This window comes from Rhinopithecus bieti, unplaced genomic scaffold, assembly GCF_001698545.2.
Source record: "Rhinopithecus bieti isolate Rb0 unplaced genomic scaffold, ASM169854v2 scaffold_22439, whole genome shotgun sequence".
Taxonomy (NCBI): Eukaryota; Metazoa; Chordata; class Mammalia; order Primates; family Cercopithecidae; genus Rhinopithecus; species Rhinopithecus bieti.
Window position 1 is genome coordinate 1452032 of NW_016810838.1, and position 20147 is coordinate 1472178.

The 20147-nt window shown below is 39.2% G+C and overlaps 1 protein-coding gene across 1 annotated transcript in view; it reads left to right on the plus strand.

Annotated features, from left to right (window-relative positions):
- Positions 1-20147, plus strand: part of MAP4K3 (mitogen-activated protein kinase kinase kinase kinase 3) — a 194868-nt gene that overhangs the window by 73100 nt on the left and 101621 nt on the right. Inside the window, 1 exon segment of the mRNA XM_017892944.1 lies at positions 12408-12498. Coding sequence (XP_017748433.1) covers positions 12408-12498 — 91 coding nt within the window.

Genomic DNA, 20147 nt, shown 5'->3' on the forward strand with positions numbered 1-20147 from the left:
TTTTTGAGGTGGAGTCTCGCTCTGTCGCCCAGACTGGAGTACAGTGGCGCAATCTCGGCTCACTGCAAGCTCCGCCTCCTGGGTTCACGCCATTCTCCTGCCTCAGCCTCCTGAGTAGCTGGGACTACAGGCGCCCGCCACCTCGCCCTGCTAGTGTTTTGTATTTTTAGTAGAGACGGGGTTTCACCATGTTAGCCAGGATGGTCTCGATCTCCTGACCTCGTGATCCTCCCGTCTCGGCCTCCCAAAGTGAGGAACTCATTTTCATGAGTTTTATACAGCTATGGTTTATGCCTATGTAACCTCAAGAACAGATCAGGAGCTGCTAAAACATTATCTTTAAATCAGGTCTGGTGAGAGAACAGAAAGTTGGGAGATGAAAAACGTCCAAAATTAGAACTATTTTATTTAACTTTTTTTCTTTTGGGGGATTTTTTTTTTCTTTTCTTTTAGAGACAGGATCTCACCCTGTCACCCAGGCTGGAGTATAGTGATGTGATCATAGCTCACTGCAGCCCCAACTCCTGGGCTCAAGCAATTCTCCTGACTTAGCCTCACTACTAGCTGGGATTAGCAGGTGTGCACCACCACACCAGGCTAATTTTTAAGTTTTTTTTGTAGAGACTGGGTCTCACTGTGTTGCCCAGGCTGGTCTCGAACTCCTGGCCTCAAGTGATTGTCCTGCCTCGCCCTCCCAATGTTCTGGGATTACAAACATAAACCACTGTGCATGGCTAAAACTGTTTTGAACAGTATGTCACTGTTCTTGTTGGTGGGCATGATAAAAGCAGAAAAATTTTTGCCCATTGTGTTCTTCACTTCCCTTAAAATCTACATCATGCTCTATTTTCCCTTTTCTGTCCTTACTCCAAAAACATTTTTTGAGTCTCCTATAGTACTTACTTTACATATAGAAACTGTAGGGATGCTGCCATCATTTTTAGTAGGTGGGAGGGATATACTCCAGAGGATTTTCACTAGAAATTCACTCCTGAGTTATACGTATCTTCCTTATTTTGGGCCTTCCATCAGAACCACTTGGGTAAACCTGGCTCTCAAAAGAGCTGGATCAGGTAAGAAAAGGAGACCCACCAGGTTTATAGGTCAGGAAGCTCAAGTTAAGCCCTCCTTCCCTGACTACCTGGACACAATCCGTTTGCACTAGAGAATGTTTTCTCAAATATTCCTTTAAAATAAGAAAGGAGTGGAACTGGTTCTTTGGGATGAAAAAAATCTTAATTCGTTTTATGTGTAAAGCACAGATATATATATTTGTATATATGCATAATACATAAACATGCAGAATATCTGTGGTATTAAAATTTCATGGGGGAGCGGCATTAGGAAAACAGAGTTGGGAAACACAGCGTTAGGGTAGAAATTTTTTCTTTTTGTCTTAAAGATGAGGTCTCACTATGTTGCCCAAGTTGGATCAAACTCTCACCTCAGTCTCCCAAATATCTGGGGCTACAGGCTTCCAACACCATGCCCAGTTCTAGAGTAGGACTTTTTTTTTAGGGAGCCAGGGCCATGGTTTCTTTCTTTCTTTCTTTCTTTCTTTCTTTTTTTTTCCCCCCTTTTCCTTTTTTTTTTTTTGTTTTTTTGTTTTTTTGTTTTTTTTAGATAGAGTCTGTCTCTATCACCCAGGCTGGAGTGCAGTGGCACAGCCACAGCTTACTGCAGCCTCAACCACCCGGGCTCAGTCAGTCCTCCCAGTTAAGCCTCCCAAGTAGCTGGGACTACAGGCTCACACCACCATACCCAGCTTATTTGGCTTATTTAATTTTTTTCTACAGATGAGGTTTCACCACGTTGCCCAGGCTAGTCTGAAACTCCTGGGCTGAAGCAAACCACCTGCCTCAGCCTCCTAACATGCTGGGAGTACAGGTGTGAGCCACTGTGCCTGGCTTCTTTTTTTGTTTAGATAGTTTGAGCAAGGGAAATTTCTTCTTGACTTTGTGAACCCAAGTGTCCATTCAGTAACAATGTATGTAAATATAAGTGATACTTAAGCATTAATCAAGAGCACTTAGTAAAATACAGCCAAACAAATAAATAGGCTCTAAGTTATTTTTATCAGGTGAAGGGTGGTTTTCTTCATTCTCATTTCTGAAAAAAATACGAATATTGCTCTTACAATCATTTTTTCATTTGTTTTGAAATAACTAGGAATCAATAGAATTATTAGATACTTCCTTTGTATTTCTGTTATTGATCAGGGCTTTAATATTTCTTCAAAAAATTCAAAGTTGGGTGCTGCTTTTGTGGTTTTAGAAGTTTTTTCTAATTTTATATTGTTATTACTTAAGCCAATTTCTTATCTTTTTAAAGGTTAGCCATTGGGTTTCAAGATACCCTGATAGTTTAATGTAGTATTTCAGAGTATTTCCTGGTACTCCAGTAGTTTGAGACAATAATTGACAACTTAAGAGAAGCTGGAATGTTAGCCATAGATTACTGTGTAAATCAAAAAATAAAGTTCCAAGGTCTCCCAACCATCTGAATGAACCCCTCCGCTGGACCAAAGGCATTCCGAAGTTACCCTGAAAAACTCAGGCGACGATGGAAGTGGAGGTTGAACATGCCTCATTACACCCTCTTCCCTTTTGGAGTTCAGGGAAAGCTGACTGGTATTAACATTAATGCAGATCTTACGTCTGATGAGAAACATTTACAGTCTATTCTCTCTGAAGCCTACTACCTGGAGGTTTCATCTGGGTGATAAAACCGTGGTCTCTGCAACCCCTTATCACAACCTAGACATTCCTTTCTATCGATGATAACTGTTTAAGCCAATTGCCAATCGGAACATTTTAGAAATCTACCTCTGACCTGGAAGCCACTACCTCAACCCCCACCCCACCACCCTGCTTTGAGCTGTCCCACCCTTCTAGATCGAACCAATGTTAAGTCTTAAATGTATTTGATTGATGCCTCAGCACTCCCTAAAATGTATAAAACTAGGCTGTACCCCAACCACCTTGGGCATATGTTCTCAGGTCTCCTGAGGGCTCTGTTATGGGCCATTGATCACTCATATTTGGCTCAGAATAAATCTCTTCAAATATTTTACAGAGTTTGACTCCTTTCATGAACGACTCAAGTACTGTTAATTTCATTTATTGTTTCTACCATAGGAAATGGAGTTTAGAAATTATGTATTTTGAATGACACCGCACATGAAATTAAAAGTTAATTTGAACTTGACTTTAAAACACTTTTACATGGAACATACATGTATGTTCGCACTTCTCTGTGTTTGAAATAGAATGGAAATGGAAGATTTGAGAATGAAATACCCATAACAATGGCATGAGAAACCTTATTTATTTTCATAGTCTAAGCTTAAATTTTCTCTGGGCTATAGGACATTTTAAAATTACTATGGTGTAACCCAAAAATAAAATTCTAAGCTCCCCAGCTCTCCTCAGCCAAGTGCATTCCAAAGTTAACCTGAAAAACTAGTTCAGGCCATGATGTTATCATCATAATGAGACTCCACATCCTCATTATACCCTCCTCCCTTTGGAATTCAGGCTCAGCTGACCAACATTAACATTTAAACAGAGAATCTTAAGACTAGTGAACAGACTTTTTGTAGCAATAAGACACCAAATTCCATCCTGACTCTAGTATAGCATCACATGACAGATAGCAGGCCCTGCAAGAAATTGAAGTATTTTATCCCAAGTATATTTCTTTGATATATTTTGAAATGGTCCTGCAAAGCTGTCTCTTGTGGGGGAAATCTGTATTCCATAGAGAATTCATTTTCCTTTCTAGGTCTTTTTCCTGATCTAGGAGAGAATTAACTGAGTCTGGTACTTTATAGGTCTGACAAAATCTCTGAAGTCTGCTACCTGGAGGCTTCATCTGCATGATAAAACCTTGGTCTTCACTACCCATTAATTTTATTTTTATTTTTTATTTTTTATTTTTTTTTTGAGACGGAGTCTCGCTCTGTCACCTAGGCTGGAGTGCAGGGGCGCCATCTTGGCTCACTGCAAGCTCCACCTCCTGGGTTCACGCCATTCTCCTGCCTCAGCCTCCCACACGGCTGGGATTACAGGCATGTGCCATCACACCTGGCTAATTTTTGTATTTTTAGTAGAGATGGGGTTTCACCATTTTGGCCAGGCTGGTCTCAAACTCCTGGCCTCAGGTAATCCACCCACCTTGGACTCCCAAAGTGCTGGGATTACAGGACTAAGCCACTGCACCCGGCCCACCGTACGTGTTTTGATTGATGTCTTATGTCTCCCTAAAATGTATAAAACCAACCACTTTGGGCACATGTTCTCAGGATCTCTTGGAGCTGTATTACAGACCACTGGTCATTCATATTTGGCTCAAAATAAATCTCTTCAAATATTTTAGAGTTTGTCTCTTTTTATCAATGGTGGTAAAAACACATCACATGATATCTATCCTGTTAACAAATTTAAATATTTAGTACAGTATTGTTAACTATAACCATTATGTTATAGATTATATTCTAGAATTTTTTCATCTTGCATGACTGAAATTCTTTACGCGCTGAACAGCAACTCCTAATTCTTCCTTCCCCCAGCCTCTGGCCATGACCATTCTGCTTTCTGGAGTGCAAATGTCTCTTTGAGATTCTAATTTCAGTTCTTTTGGGTGTATACCCACAAGTAAGATTGCTGGATCATATTGCATTTCTATTTTTAATATTTAGAGGAACTTCTATACTGTTTTCCATAGTGGCTATACCATTTTACATTCCCATCAACAGTGGACGGGGGTATTCATACTGGGCCAACACTTGCTATTTTCTCGTTTTGTTTTGTTGTGTTTTGTTTTTTATAATGGCCTTCTGAACAGGTGAGAGGTGACATCATGGTTTTGATTTGCATTTCCCTGAAGACAGTGATGTTGGACATCTTTTGATATAGATCTGTTGGCCATGTGTATATCTTTTTTTTGAGAAATTTCTGTTCAATCCTTTGCTCTTAAAAAAAAAAAAATCCCCAGTATGATTACTGTATAAATGACAAAAATTGTATACTGTTTGTTTACAGCTTACAACATGGTATTCTGATGCATATGTATGTTGTGAAATTCAGATCAAATAAAGCTAATTCATGTATCCATCTCCCATTGCTTTTTTTTTTTTTTTTTTTTTTTAAAAGATAGACTCTCACTCTATTGCCCAAGCTAGAGTACAGTGGCACAGTCTTGGCTCACTGCAACCTCCACCTCCTGGGTTCAAGCAATTCTTCCACCTCAGTCTCCTGAGTACCTGGGATTACAGATGCCTCCACTACACCCAGCTAATTTTTTGTATTTTTAATGAAGTCTGGGTTTTGCCATGTTGGGAAGGCTGCTCTCGAACGAGGTAGGTGATCCGCCTACCTCGGCCTCCAGAAGTGCTGGGATTACAGGCATGAGCCACTGCACCCGGCCCTTCACTCATTTTTTAATCCAATTATTTGGTAGGTTTTGTTTTGCTCTTGCCTTGTAGGAGTATCTAATAACCCCTCACCACATATATGGTTTGCAAATATTTTCTTAGATTCCATAGGTTGTCTTTTCATTCTGTTTCTTGTGCTGTGCAGAAGCTTTTTAGTGATGGAATTTCAGTTGTCTGTTTTTGCTTTTGTTGCCTGTGCTTTTAATGTCATATCCAAGTAATAATTGCCAAGACCAATATTATGAATGCTTTGCCCTGTGTTTTTCTTTAAGAGTTATAGTTTCAGGCCTTGCATATAAGTATTTAATTAATATTCAAGTATTTAATTAATTAAAGCTGAATTTTTTGTGTATGTAGGATAACATCCAATGTCATTCTTTTGCATACGGCCATCGACTTTTTCCTAGCACCTTTTGGTGAATACTGTTTTACCCCATTGCATAGTCTTGGCATCCTTGTAAAAGAGGATTTGACCTTATATGCATGTGTTTATTTTGGGTTTTCTTTTCTCTATTCCATTGGTCTATATGTCTGTCTTTATGCCAGTGCCACATTGTTTGATTACCGTAGCTTTGTAATGTTTTGAAACCAGGAAGTATGAGACCTCCAGCCTTTATTCTTTTTTCTCAAGATTCTTTTGGCTATTTGGGGTTCTTTGTGGTTCTATCTAAATTTTAGGATTGTGTTTTCTATTTCTGAAAGAAAAAAGTTGCTGTTTGTTTTCCAGACTACATTGATTTTGTCGATCACATTGGGTAGTATGAACATTTTAACAGTGCTCTTTCAAAAGTCGATAAACATGGCATGTCTTTCCATTTATTTTTCTAATTAAACGTTTTGTAATTTTCAGAGTACAAGTCTTCCTCCTCCTTGGTTAAGTTTATTACTAGGTATTCTTTTTGATGCTGTTGTAATTGGGATTATTTTCCTTTTCAGATTGCTGTTAGTATGTATAAATGCAGTTGACTTTGTATCCTGCAGCTTTGCTGAATTTGTTTATTAGCTCTAACAGTTTTTTTGTGGAATCCTTAGAGCTTTCTATATGTCATCTTCCAGCAAATATAATTTTACTTCTTCCTTTTCAATTTGGACGTCTTTTATTTCTTTTTCTTGTTTCTGGCTGTAGGACATTTAACGTGATCCAGGATAAAGAATCAGAAAGATGAGAATTATTCCAGATGTATCAATTCTAAATAAGAGCTACTTATTTCAGAATAATATCTATTAGAAAACTGTTCCTTCATGTTTATTTTTTCAGGTGAATTTAAGTATAATTTTTTCAGGACTCAATTGGCATTTTGATTGGAATTGCAATAATACAGTTATTAATTCATAAGGTACTTGCCGTCTTTACCATAGTAAGTTCTTCTATTCAGAAGAGAAGTGTCTTTTGCTCTTTTCAGGTCTTTTATCTCTCAGAATACTTTGTTTTCTTATTTTCTTTTAATCATCTTTATTTCTCTCTTCTACATGTTTAACGTCTTCATGACTCTGATAAGCTAACTTGGTTTTCCAGAAGCGTCTTGACAAATGTCATTATAATGAAATAATTCTTTGCAGTATCAAACAGCTATTTAACATGAAAACTAACAACAGAGCAGATTCTATTTAAAATGATAATTTAATAATAAATCAAATGTTTAGTATTTAAATAAAATGTAGTTTAAATAATGTTTAAATAACTTAATAATTATCATTTTAAAGATTTTAAAAGCAAGTTTAAACTTTATATGGAGCCTATGGGTTTTAAAGCTTATTCTTAGGTACACAATTTAATTTGACACATTCTAATATGTTATTGAAGGATTTTAAAAAATTGTTTCTGCCTTTTGTTCAAGTGTTTGTTTTCCAGGAGCACAGTCATATATAGCAAATAATGAAAATTTTCTACTTCTATTGTTTATACCACCTTATTTTTTTCTTATGGGTTTCAGTTGGTTATTACCTTTGGAATAATTCATTAATTCATTTATATTGAAAGAGTCTAATGTGCTAGGGAGACACACATATTATAAGTAAACATATAATATGTTAAGTGTGGTAAATGGGGAAAAATAGAGTAAGGGGCATAGAATTGTGACTATGGGTAGTTGCTATAATATATATAATATATAATCACATTATTACATGAAACATGATATAATTACTATAATACAGAGACAAAAGGGTGTAGGGGAGGGAAGGAAAAAGAGAGAAAGAAAGAAACAGAAGAGAAACAGGAGACAGAGACAGACAAATTTGCCTGAGATGATACAACTAGTAAATTGTGAAACCAAGATTCGTAATTAGGTTTTCTGATTTCAAAGTGCATATCCTTAATAGTGACACTGTGCTGGAATCTGTAGACAGGGCCAGCAGCAAAGTGTGGACTTAATGTGACAGAGATAAGGGACCTATTCAGGGTTAATCTTTAAGCTATTATTGTTTTGATTATTGATATAGTTTAGCTGTGTTCCTACCCAAATCTCGTCTTGAATCGTTCCCATAATCCCCACATGTTATGGGAGGGACTTCATGGGAGGTAATTGCATCACGGGGCAGTTACCCCTGCTGCTGTTCTCGTGATAGTGAGTGAGTTCTCATAAGATCTGATGATTTAATAAGTGGCTTTTCCCCCTTTTGCTCATACTTCTCCCACCTGCCATCATGTGAAGAAGGATGTGTTTGCTTCCCCCTCTGCCATGATTGTAAGTTTACTGAGCCCTCCCCAGCCATGCCAAACTTTGAGTCAATTAAACCCTTTTCCTTTATAAATTACCCAGTCTTGGGTGTGTCTTTATTAGCAGCACGAGAATGGACTGTTACAGTAAATTGGTACCAGGAGTGGAGTGCTGCTGTAAAGATACGTGAAAATCTGGAAGCAACTTTGGAATTGGGTAACAGGCAGAGATTGGAACCGTTTGGAGGGCTCAGAAGAAGAAAACGTGGAAAAGTTTGGAAATTCCCAGAGACTGTAGGGCTCAGAAGACAGAAAGACGTGGGAATGTTTGGAACTTTCTAGAGACATGTTGAATGGCTTTGACCAAAATGCTGATAGTGATATGGACAATAAAGTCCAGACTGAGGTGCTCTCAGATGGAGATGAGGAACCTGTTGGGTACTAGAGCAGAGGTGACTCTCGTTAGGCTTTAGCAAAGAGAGTGGCAGCATTTTGCCCCTGCCCTAGGGATATGTGGAACTTTGAACTTGAGAGAGATGATTTAGGGTATCTGGTGGAAGAAATTTCTAGGGAGCAAAGCATTCAAGAGGAAGCAGAGCATAAAAGTTTGGAAAATTTGCAGCCCCACAGTGCGATAGAAAAGAAAACCCCCTTTTCTTCAGGAGAAATTCAAACCTACTGCAGAAATTTACATAAGTAACAAGGAACCAAATGTTAATCACTAAGACAAGGGGAACATGTCTCCAGGGCGTTTCAGAGACTTTTGCAGCTGCCCCTCCCATCACAGGCCCAGAGGCTTAGGAGGAAAAAATGGTGTTGTGGGCCAGGCCCAAGGTTCCCCCTGCTGTGTGCAGCCTACGGACTTGGTGCTCTGCATCCTAGCCACTGCAGCCATGGCTGAAAGGGGCCAATGTACATCTCAGGCCCTTGCTTCAGAGGGTGCAAGCCCCAAACCTGGCAGTTTCCACATGGTATTGAGCCCACAGGTGCACAGAAACCAAGAATTGAGGTTTGAGAACCTCTGGCTAGATTTCAGAGGATCTATAGAAATGCCTGGATGTCCAGACAGAAGTTTGCGGCAAAGGTGGAGCCCTCACGGTTCTGCTAGGGCAGTGCAGAAGGGAAACATGGGGTTGGAGCCCCCACACAGAGTTCCCACTGCAGTACTGCCTAGTGGAACTGTAAGAAGATGGTCACTGTCCTCCGGGCCTCAGAATGGTAGATCCACCAACAGCTTGCACTGTGCGCCTGAAAAAGCTGCAGATACACTCAATTCCAGCCTGTGAAAGCAGCCAGGAGGGGAGCTGTACCCTGCAAAGCTACAGGGGTGGAGCTGCCCAAGGCCATGGGAGCCCACCTCTTGTTATCAGCATGACCTGGGTGTGAGATATGGAGTCAAAAGAGATCATTTTGGAACTTTAAGGTTTAATGACTACCCTATTGGATTTTAGACTTGCGAGGGGCCTGTAGCCCCTTTGTTTTTCGTTTCTCCCATTGGAACAGCTGTATTTACCCAATGCCTGTACCCCCATTGTATCTAGAAAGTAACTCACTTGCTTTTGATTTTACAGGCTCATAGGTAGAAGGGACTTGCCTTGTCTCAGACGAGACTTTGGACTTGGACTTTTGGGTTGATGCCAGAGTGAACTAAGACTTTGGGGGACTGTTGGAAAGACACGATTGTGATTTGAAATATGAGGACCTGAGATTTGGGAGGGACCAGAAGTGGAATGATGTAGTTTGGTTGTGTCCCTACCCATATCTCATCTTGAATTATAGTTCCCATAATCCCCATGTGTTGTGGGGGGACCCAGTGAGAGGTAATTGAATCATGGGGGCAGTTACCCCCTGCTGCTTTACTCATGATAGGCCTATCTTTATAATGTATTTCTCATGAGCCTTGAACAAAGTTCTTTAAATCCTTTGGATTATTAATGTATTAAACTCTACTTTTTTCTTACCCAAATCTACATTTTTTATTTACCTTTAAAATTGAGTAGGTGAACTTTTCTTTGGATTTTTTTCCCACAAAAATGTAGAATTTAATTTGACCATTCTCACAATCACATAAAGTTGACTTAATAGTACAAAATGATACACTTTGGATCAGTAGTATTTCATGGGAAAGCTGCAGTTGAAAACCTAAAGCCACTAATACGTTTTATTAGAAATCAAAGGAATAATATATAGGCAATTAATTATATAAAACATGCTAACAATTGGATGAAATTAAACCAAAAGCTGATATTCTGGATTTACAGTCATCATAGAAAGGAATTATGTGGTGTTGTAGATTCATTCAGTCAACAGTTCTTTATTGATCACATCTTAGGTATTAGGGGTACAAAGATTATGAAGACATAATCCTATCCTAGAGGACTTTGTATTCTAGTGAACACATAGACATGCAGACATCAGTGTATACAAAGATCACTGTAGAAGTTATGATGCTTATAGTTACCTGTAGCAGAAGCCCCAGCTGAAGTGGCTTAAACAATACACAGAGTTTGTTGGTCATGTACAGGTGTATGTGAAAATTACAGAGGCAGGTGAGGCTTGCTGTAGTAGCTCAATATGCTTCCTTTTACCTGTTTCTCCTCAGTGCTTTCCACATATTAACTTTATCCTAAGGCTGACTCCCTTTGAGGTTATATCATGACTGCTGATAACTCTCAGGACTACCCCCAGAAAGAGAGCTTTTGTCTCCCAACCATCAAACTAAAGTCTTGGGTTCACTCTAACTAGATCAACTTTGACTGTATACAACTCTTTCACTAGATTGAATAAAAGTATAATTTTGGGTTGAGTGAGAAACTAAAAGTCCAGAACTTACAAAGTACCTAGTATACCTATAAAAATTGGTGTGTGTCTTATTTTGGCTTTGTTATTTCTAACTTTGATTTCTTCTAATACACAGAAAATCAGGAATCCTTAATGGTGGGAAGTAAAGTGATAAGAAGATCATAGTTCAATAATCTTCCAAATTTTTGAAAGCCTAAAAATTATATCTTTGGAGATCTGTGATTTTGTGCTCACATCAATGCAGAAATTAAGAACTCAACATAAGAAGTGTGTCCTCTCCATTATTTCTTCTCTTGTAACTGGGGCAGTAAGGTGGATTTTGATATTGGGTTCACATGGTTCATGGTTGGGCTGTTTCACGTCTCAGTTACATTTGCAGTAGCAAAATGCCAAGGCCAGAAATGTCAGGGCTTACCACAATGACCTCATACTTATGATTTGAGCAGTAATTGGGGAAGCCTTCTGTTTTTTACTTTGCTACTAATTTACATTTAATCAGGCTATTCATAGTATATAATACTTTAAAAGCTGAATTAGTAATACAAAGCTACTTTTATTTCAGAGTAAGCACTTCCACTTGTTCTCTTTCTGCATAGTCTCTGGTTCACCACATTTGCATTCACTGCAGTTCTGTATCTCTCCATGACAAGTGTTCATTCAGGAGCCACAGCATGTGATACTGCTATAGGATTGCCAGATCTTATTTTAGAGAGTTTGGACAAGGGGGCAGTAGGAGAGAGATTATTTGCTAATAGTCTGACCAGGCTAAAATACAATCCCATTCTGCATCCTAACACAGTTGGAACAAGGCACCCAAATGCAGGATAAGCCTGTGAATGTGGGCCATCTGGTAATCCAGTACTGCTCGAGTGTAGGCCTCTCAGCTCTACAAACAGCCTTTGGAGATAAATTTGACACACTTGGTGTATAAGGGTTCCTGCCCTAACTTAAAAAAGAATTACTTCTTTGTGCTAAAATTGTATTAAATGTTATTTAGAAATAAAGGAAAAAGTAATTTACATTTCCTATTGATGGATTATACCTATGATTATGTCCAAGGCATAATAATAATAATAATAGCAAATACTTGTATAAAGCATACTCTGTGCCAGGCACTGTTCTAAGCATTTTACATGTATTGGTTCATTTAACCCTTACAACAACATCCCTATGAGATACGCTATTACTATTTTACTGAGGATGGAATTGGCACAGAGAAGTCAAATAGTTTACCCAAGCTTGCACAGTTTAGTGAGGAACAGAGTTAGGATTTTAATCCAGAAAGTCTGGGACCAGAGTTCATGTTTTTACTAACTGTGCTATATTTTCTCTCAAGTCAGGACTGAAATTGTCATTAAAAGTAATACCATTAACTTAATGGCTATGTTTTATTTATAACTCATTAATTATGTTATACTTATTAATAGGTATAATTATTTTATTGTGTTTTGAAATAAACGAGCATTTTGAAACTTACCTCTAAATATTCAACATGCTTATGTTTTATTCTAGGAGAAGACTTTGCAGTTGTGCAGCAAGAAATTATTATGATGAAAGACTGTAAACACCCAAATATTGTTGCTTACTTTGGAAGCTATCTCAGGTATATTGTTTGTTTCCCTTTTGAAAAGCAATAATGATTTCATCACCTAATACATTAAACAAAATAAAGTTAGTTTTAATACCATATTTTGTAGTTTTTCTTCATGCTTTGAAGATAGGATATTTTCATACGAATGGAATTTTTACTTAGGACCTATGTTAATTCTGTAACCAATATTACAGTCGTATGACATAGGAGTTCTAGATGTGCTTTTAGTGAAGATGCTGGCAAGTAAAAACGTTATGGTTAGTCTTCCAGTGGTGGACTAGTGATCTAAATATGCCATTCTCTTGCCCCTTTCTTCTAGACTTAGGTCAGTGGAGAGTCAGGAGTATCTCTTTGAGTTATGTGTTTAACAGAAACTTTGTGTGTGTGTGTGTGTGCTTCTGGTCTAAGAGTACTATATTACCTTATCCCTTTCCTTCCTTTTGTCCAAAGAACTAGGAACTCTAATGATCTCAGTAACTTATTTTTCCAGGTGCTAAAGTGAACTTAGGACTGTGAATTTAGGACTGTGAATTTCCTTCCTCTTGTTTTGGTTCCTAGGTTATATTGCATAGATGATATGCAAAATATTTGACCTTAGGGTCAAATCTTGTTTCCATTCACTTCTGTATGCAACTGTGAGTTGATCACTGGTGACCTAGTTGTTTTTAAGCTTCCTCCAAGGGAAGAACAGAGAATATTTTACTTTTTATTTTCCTTTCTCTTTTTTGGAGGGCTGGAGGGGACAGGTTCTCACTCTGTCACCCAGGCTGGAGTGCTGTGGTGTGATCATGGCTCACTGCAGCCTTGACCTCCCTAGGCTCAGGTGACCAGGTGATCCTCCCACCTCAGCTTCATGAATAGCTGGGACCACAGGTACATACCACCACGCCCAGCTTTTTTTTTTTGAGACGGAGTCTTGCTCTGTCGCTAGGCTGGAGTGCAATGGTGTGATCTCAGCTCACTGCAACTTCCACCTCCTGGGTTCAAGTGATTCCCCTGCCTCAGCCTCCTGAGTAGCTGGGACTACAGGCATGTGGTACCATGCCCAGCTAATTTTTTGTCTTTTAGTAGAGACGGGGTTTCATCATGTTGGCCACGATGGTCTTGATCTCCTGACCTCATGATCTGCCTGCCTCAGCCTCCCATAGTGCCGGGATTACAGGCGTGAGCCACTGCACCCAGCCTTGTTTTTGTATTTTTTTATAGAGATGGGGATCTCTATAAAAGCCTGTTGCCCAGGCTGGTCTCAAATTCCTGGGCTCAAATGATCCACCTGCCTCGGCCTCCCAAAGTGTTGAACTTACAGGTGTGAGCCACCCTGCCTGGCCTTCCCTATGTATTAAAAAAACTCTTAAGTTTTTCTTCAGTATACTTTAGCAGCATCCTACATACTGTAACTTATTGCAGGTTCCCATTTTCATGTGATCCAGGTACAAAACACTTTTTCTCTTCTCTTTTGGGCCCAACAGATAGAAAAGACTAAGGTATTCTGCCCTGTCATCTTTCCAGCTTTTGAAAAGCCAACTGGACCTGCTGTTCATGGTTGTAACCACTCTTGTACAGCTTTGATTGCCCCACCTTGTTTAAGGTGGAGGTGGGGGGGGGGGTGGGTTTTGTTTGTTTGTTTGTTTGTTTTTGGGTTTTTTTTTTTTTTTTTTGAGACAGAGTCTCACTCTTTCGCCCAGGCTGGAGTGCAGTGGCACTATCTCAGCTCACTGCAACCCCCCAGACTGGAGTGCAGTGGCGCAGTATCGGCTCACTGCAACCTCCGCTTCCTGGGTTCAAGAGATTCTCCTGCCTCAGCTTCCCGAGTAGCTGGGGCGATAGGGGCAGTCCCCCCCGCACAGCTAGATTTTTTTTTTTTTTTTTTTTTTTTTTTGAGACTGAGTCTCTCTCTGTCGCCCAGGCTGGATCCCAGGCTGGAGTGCAGTGGCGGGATCTAGGCTCACTGCAAGCTCTGCCTCCAGGGTTCACGCCATTCACCTGCCTCAGCCTCCTGAGTAGCTGGGACTACAGGCGCCTGCCACCCCACCCGGCTGATTCCCCACCGCCCGGTGAGGCGGATTTTGTCCAGACTGGAGTGCAGTGGCGTGATATCAGCTCACTGCAAGCTCCGCCTCCCAGGTTCACGCCATTCTCCTGCCTCAGTCTCCCAAGTAACTGGGACTACACGCATCTGCCACCTCGCCCAGCTAATTTTTTGTATTTTTAGTAGAGACGGGGTTTCACCGTGTTAGCCAGGATGGTCTCAATCTCCTGACCTCATGATCCACCTGCCTCGGTAATTTTTTATTTTTAGTACAGACAGGGTTTCACCGTGTTGGTCAGGCTGGTCTCGAACTCCTGACCTCAGGTGATACACCCGCCTTGGCCTCCCAAAGTGCTGGGATTACAGGAGTGAGCCACGGCACCCGGCCGAGGTGTGGGTTTCATGGAGACTTCTGGGAATTAACTAACCCTTTTCACATAGGGATAGGTACTATGCCCAGGTCAGTGGCTGTTACACATTTTGAATGAGTTCTTTAGCAGCCAATTTAAAACTACTTATATGGTGAGTGATTCAAACAGCAACCTAACACAGATAGTTTCTCCATCAGTTTGTATGTTAGGAAGCCTACTCAGCACAGGCAGTTACTGTGTAAGTTCAAAGAAATATTCTCTTAAAACCATTGAAGTTCATGATACAAATAACTAATACAATTAAATAGCACCACTTCAAAACACTTTATTTTACTGCTATTGGTCCTAAGAAAATGACCTACCTACTAGACTCAGCTAGGAGAAGTATTACAAAGGTTTTTTTCCCCCAAGGGCAAGCTGGTCTTTAAATGAGCATTTTTTTCCACCAGGGACATTGATCTAAGAGTATCTCTCAAACGTGATCTGAATCTTCCAGAATTATGGAACCATCCAAAATCTAACCTGTTATTCCAGGATAACCGCACTTATTTATATGGTACCCTTGGTATGGTAAAATGAGCATGATCTTTTTGCCAGAGACGAATCCTATCTTTGGTAGTTAAGAGGTTAAGTTCTGGAAACAGATTGTCTGGTCTGAAACTTGGTTCTATCACTTATTAATCAATTATTTAACCAGTTTGTGCCTCTGTTTCCTCATCTATAAAATGGAGATGATGATAATAATATCTACATGACAGGATAGCTGTGAGTGCTTCCTAGATAACTACATGTGAAATACTAAGAAGAGTGCTTAGAATATAATAAATGCTCAATAAGTATTTGCCGCTATCGCTGTTGCTGCTGCTACAACTACTACTACTTAACTTTCTAAAAGTATCATTATTTTAGTGTCTCATTTGATCTTTCAGCAATCTGGATAGCAGTATAACTGTGGTAGATGTTATTTCCATTTTACAAATAAGATTCTTGAGAGAATTTAACATCTAAGTTTTTTATTTTATGATTTTGCTTTATTCCAAATACAAAGAATACAAAAGCAAAATTACCCAGAAACCAAAGTAAAACAGACAAAAGTAGGATCATTTTTTTTTCAGTAAAACTATGTTCTTTTAGTGTTGTATAATCTAATATCAAGAAACACTGATTTAAATATGTTCTTTTATTCTATAACGGGTATAGCTGATCAAAGTGATATGATGGTAAATAGTCGTATAATGTAAGACAGCAATTAATTTTATCTCTCTCTTGCTCTTTTCTTCTGTAGAGATTCTTCCCATATTCCCTAATTGAAGTTCAGTCTCAGCCAAGTTTGGAGTAGGGAATCCTAATGATTAGACTTGTAGGATGTTAGATCTGTAAGGGACTAAGAGATGTTGTCATACAGCCCACTCTTGGTTATAGATGTAAAAATGGAATGGGGAATAAATGACTTATTTAGACTATTCAGCTTTTCATTAGTGGCACTGGGATTTAAACCTGGCGTTGCAGCTAGCTAGTCTGATGTCTTTTTTGGCATACCATTTTGAGATTTGGCATACCATTTCTGAGATGTAGTCTCAGAGGGAACATGATTTCCTGAATTCATTCTCATTACTGAATGACTTTACAAAGGAGGATCTTGTTTGAACTTGATACAAACCCCATAAAATATATACTGTTCATTGCAACATTCTTCCTTCTATTTGTTGCTATTACAACCTAGATAACAAATTTAGACAAAAAGTCGAGGAAATTGAGCAAATGTAGTTTGACCATTGATAAATTCCCCCCTCAGAGAATCAGACTTAACCTATGAATTATCTTGATAGATGACTAGCATATAAGTAAGTTTCAGAAGCCCATCTTATATCAGGGTAGCTGTGCTTGCTTCTGGAGAAATACTGAAACTGAGCTCCTATAAAGCAGAATACTTGGCATTCTTAACAAGGCCTTTCCTACTCCACTGTTCAATATCATTAGTATACTGTCCAATAAAAACTCGATAGACAAAGCTTTAACATTTAAAAAATTTAGTCCTTGTTTGGTATGTATTTGTATCTGAATATTTATGTTTGTGTATTTATTATCTGAGGTCAGAAGTTCGAGATTAGCCTGGCCAACATGGCAAAACTCCCATCTCTACTGAACATATTAAAACATAAAACAACAGAATTAAATCATCATAGACTTATTCTTCACAATTCTTTTGGAGCTTAACTATTACTTTTAAAATTTTTTTTATTTTTATTTTTTTGAAATGAAGTATTGCTCTGTTGCCCAGGCTGGAGTGCAGTGGCGCGATCTCGGCTCACTGCAAGCTCCGCCTCCAGGGTTTACGCCATTCTCCCGCCTAAGCCTCCTGAGTAGCTGGGACTACAGGCGCCCGCCACCACGCCCAGCTAATATTTTGTATTTTTAGTACAGATGGGGTTTCACCATTCACAGGATGGTCTCAATCTCCTGACCTCGTGATCCGCCCGCCTCGGCCTCCCAAAGTGCTGGGATTACAAGCGTGAGCCACCGCGCCGGCCTATTACTTCTTTTAAACTAAAGATGAGTTTAAATGAATTTCACATTCCTTCTAAGCATTCCTTAGCCCAGTATATCATTTAAGAATAAGTTAAGAAAATGCAGACATTCCTCTCAAGCTTGAACCAATAAAAGCTTGGGGGAAAAACAATAAATGCTCCTTTATTTGTTTTTGAGACAAGAGTCTGGCTCTGTCACCCAGGCTGCAGTGCAGTGGCACGATCTCGGCTCACTGCTACCTCCTCCTCCCGAGTTCTGAAGATTCTTCTGCCTCAGTCTCCCTAGTAGCTGGGATTACAGGCGCGTGCCACCACGCCCAGCTAATTTTTGTATTTTTAGTAGAGACGGGGTTTCACCATATTGGCCAGGCTGGTCTCAAACTCCTGACCTTGTGATCTGCCTGTATCAGCCTCCCATAGTTCTGGGATTACAGGTGTGAACCACTGCACCTGTCCAACAAATGCTTCTTAATAAGCCAGTAGAAGATTTGATCCATACAGTAAAAACTATCTAGAATAGATATTTTAAACCTTTGGGCTGGGTGTGTTGTTTCACGCCTGTAATCCCAGCAATTTGGGAGGCTGAGGCAAGTAGATCATCTGAGGTCAGGAGTTTGAGATTAGCCTGGCCAACATGGCAAAACTCTCATCTCTACCAAAAAAAAAAAAATTAGCTGGGCATGGTGGCACATGCCTGTAATTCCAGCTACTAGGGAGGCTGAGGCAGGAGAATCGCTTGAACCCGGGAGGCAGAGGTTGCAGTGAGCCAAGGTCGCTCCACTGCCCTCCAGCCTGGGTGGCAGAACGAGACTGTCTCAAAAATAAAATAAAATAAATAAACCTTTGAGGTACAGAGTACTAGTTTAGATGAGCATTCTTTACCTCAATAACAACTTAAATATGTAAATCACCACCATTTACAAAGTGTTTATACATTATTTCTTAGCATGTAGAGTGCAGTGTTGATTTTCACAGTTATAAAGATATCTAAAACCTAATCCTTCCCTTTAAGGAGCTTATAATCTAACAGAAGAAGTAGGCATGAGCAAATAATCATAACATAATATGCTAGATGCAGTAATAATTTAGAAGTAAGGCACAGAAGTGCTAAGGATGATAGACTGTCTGATTTTTGTCAAAGTAGGGGAATCAGAGAAAGCTCTGTGAATGATGTAATTGCCAAATACTGGGTGTTAAAAGATTGATAGATATTTATGTGTATAGAAAATTGGAATTTTTGGCAAAGGGAACACATGCATGAAAAACTATGACATATTCAGGAGACAGGTACTGGTCTCATATTAGAGCCTGAGAGGGAAAAGGGGGTACATAGTTACTTCTCAGTATGTGCAGGGATTGGTTCCAGAACCCCAGTGGATACCAAAACCCATGAATGCTCAAGTCCCTCATATAAAGTGGCATAGCTGTGCACATCCTTCAATTCAAAATTATCTCTAGGTGACACATGGTACCTAACACAGTGTAAATGCTGCGTAAATAGTGTAATAATTTATTAATTTGTGTTATTTTTATTGTTGTGTTATTTTTATTTTTTCCCCTCTGAAAATTTTCAGTCTCCGGTTAGGTGAACCTGTGTTTGGTTGAACCCCACAGGTGCTGGACCGGTGGCCTCCAGAGGGCTGAGTGTAGTTGGAGTAGATAAGGTTGTGGAGATAACAGGCAAAAAGGAATCTTTTATGCCTTAATTAGGACCTACAAGGACTGAGCATACTGGCTGAAAGATTTTAACAGTTAGTATATTCTATGGAGGATGGACCTAGGGTGGAGGGGAATAAAACAGGCAATTTAAACTAATTACAGTGTATTTATCACAGTAATCCTGGAAAGAGATGTTGGTCTCTTGAGTTATATAAAACTGGGGAAAATTTTTTTTTCTAGAGCCAAAGACAGTGCTGAGAAGGGAAACAACTGGATCTTAACTCGAAATATATTTGTGAATGTCTTTTTGAATACTTAGAATATGAGATTAAAGATTACAGTGAGGTCACTTTATACCCAGCTACTCTTGCTTTTAAAAAAAGGGAACTTTCTAATTTAGGAATATTCTACTTTTACGAAAAGCTGCAAATAGTACAGAGTACTTCCTTCACTCAGCTTTCTCTGATGTTTACATCTTACGCAACCATGGCACACTTTTCACAACTACAGTATTAACATTGGTGTGATACTATTAGCTAAACTCAGTATGCTTACTCGGATTTTATCAGTTTTCTGTTAATGTCCTTTTCTGTTTTTGAGAGGAATTAGGAATATATCTTAAAGTTGATGTTAATTTGTTATTTGTTTAAGCCAGGATTTCTCACCTTTGGCACTATCAACACTTGAGGCCAGATACTTTTTTTGTTGTGGGAAGTGGTCCTGTGCATTGTAGGATAGTTGTTAATATTAGTACCCCTTTCGTCTGTTAGTTACCAGTAGCACCCCCTCCCCCAGTTGTGACAACCAAATATGTATCCAGACTTTTTCAAATGTTCCTTGGGGGACAGAATCACTCCCAGTTAAGAACCACTGCTCTAAGCAAAAAAACTTTGGTGGAGTTAGATACCTTCCTTTACCAGTATTGCTAGGATGTTTTCCACAGATCATTAGTTCTGAGGGATACAAATATGTGTTTTGTAAAAAAATGAGTGTATTGAAAAAATAATTTGGGTAAATAGTAAACTAAACAGAATTAGAAGTTTTATTTCTTCTTTTTCTTTCTCCTCCATCTCT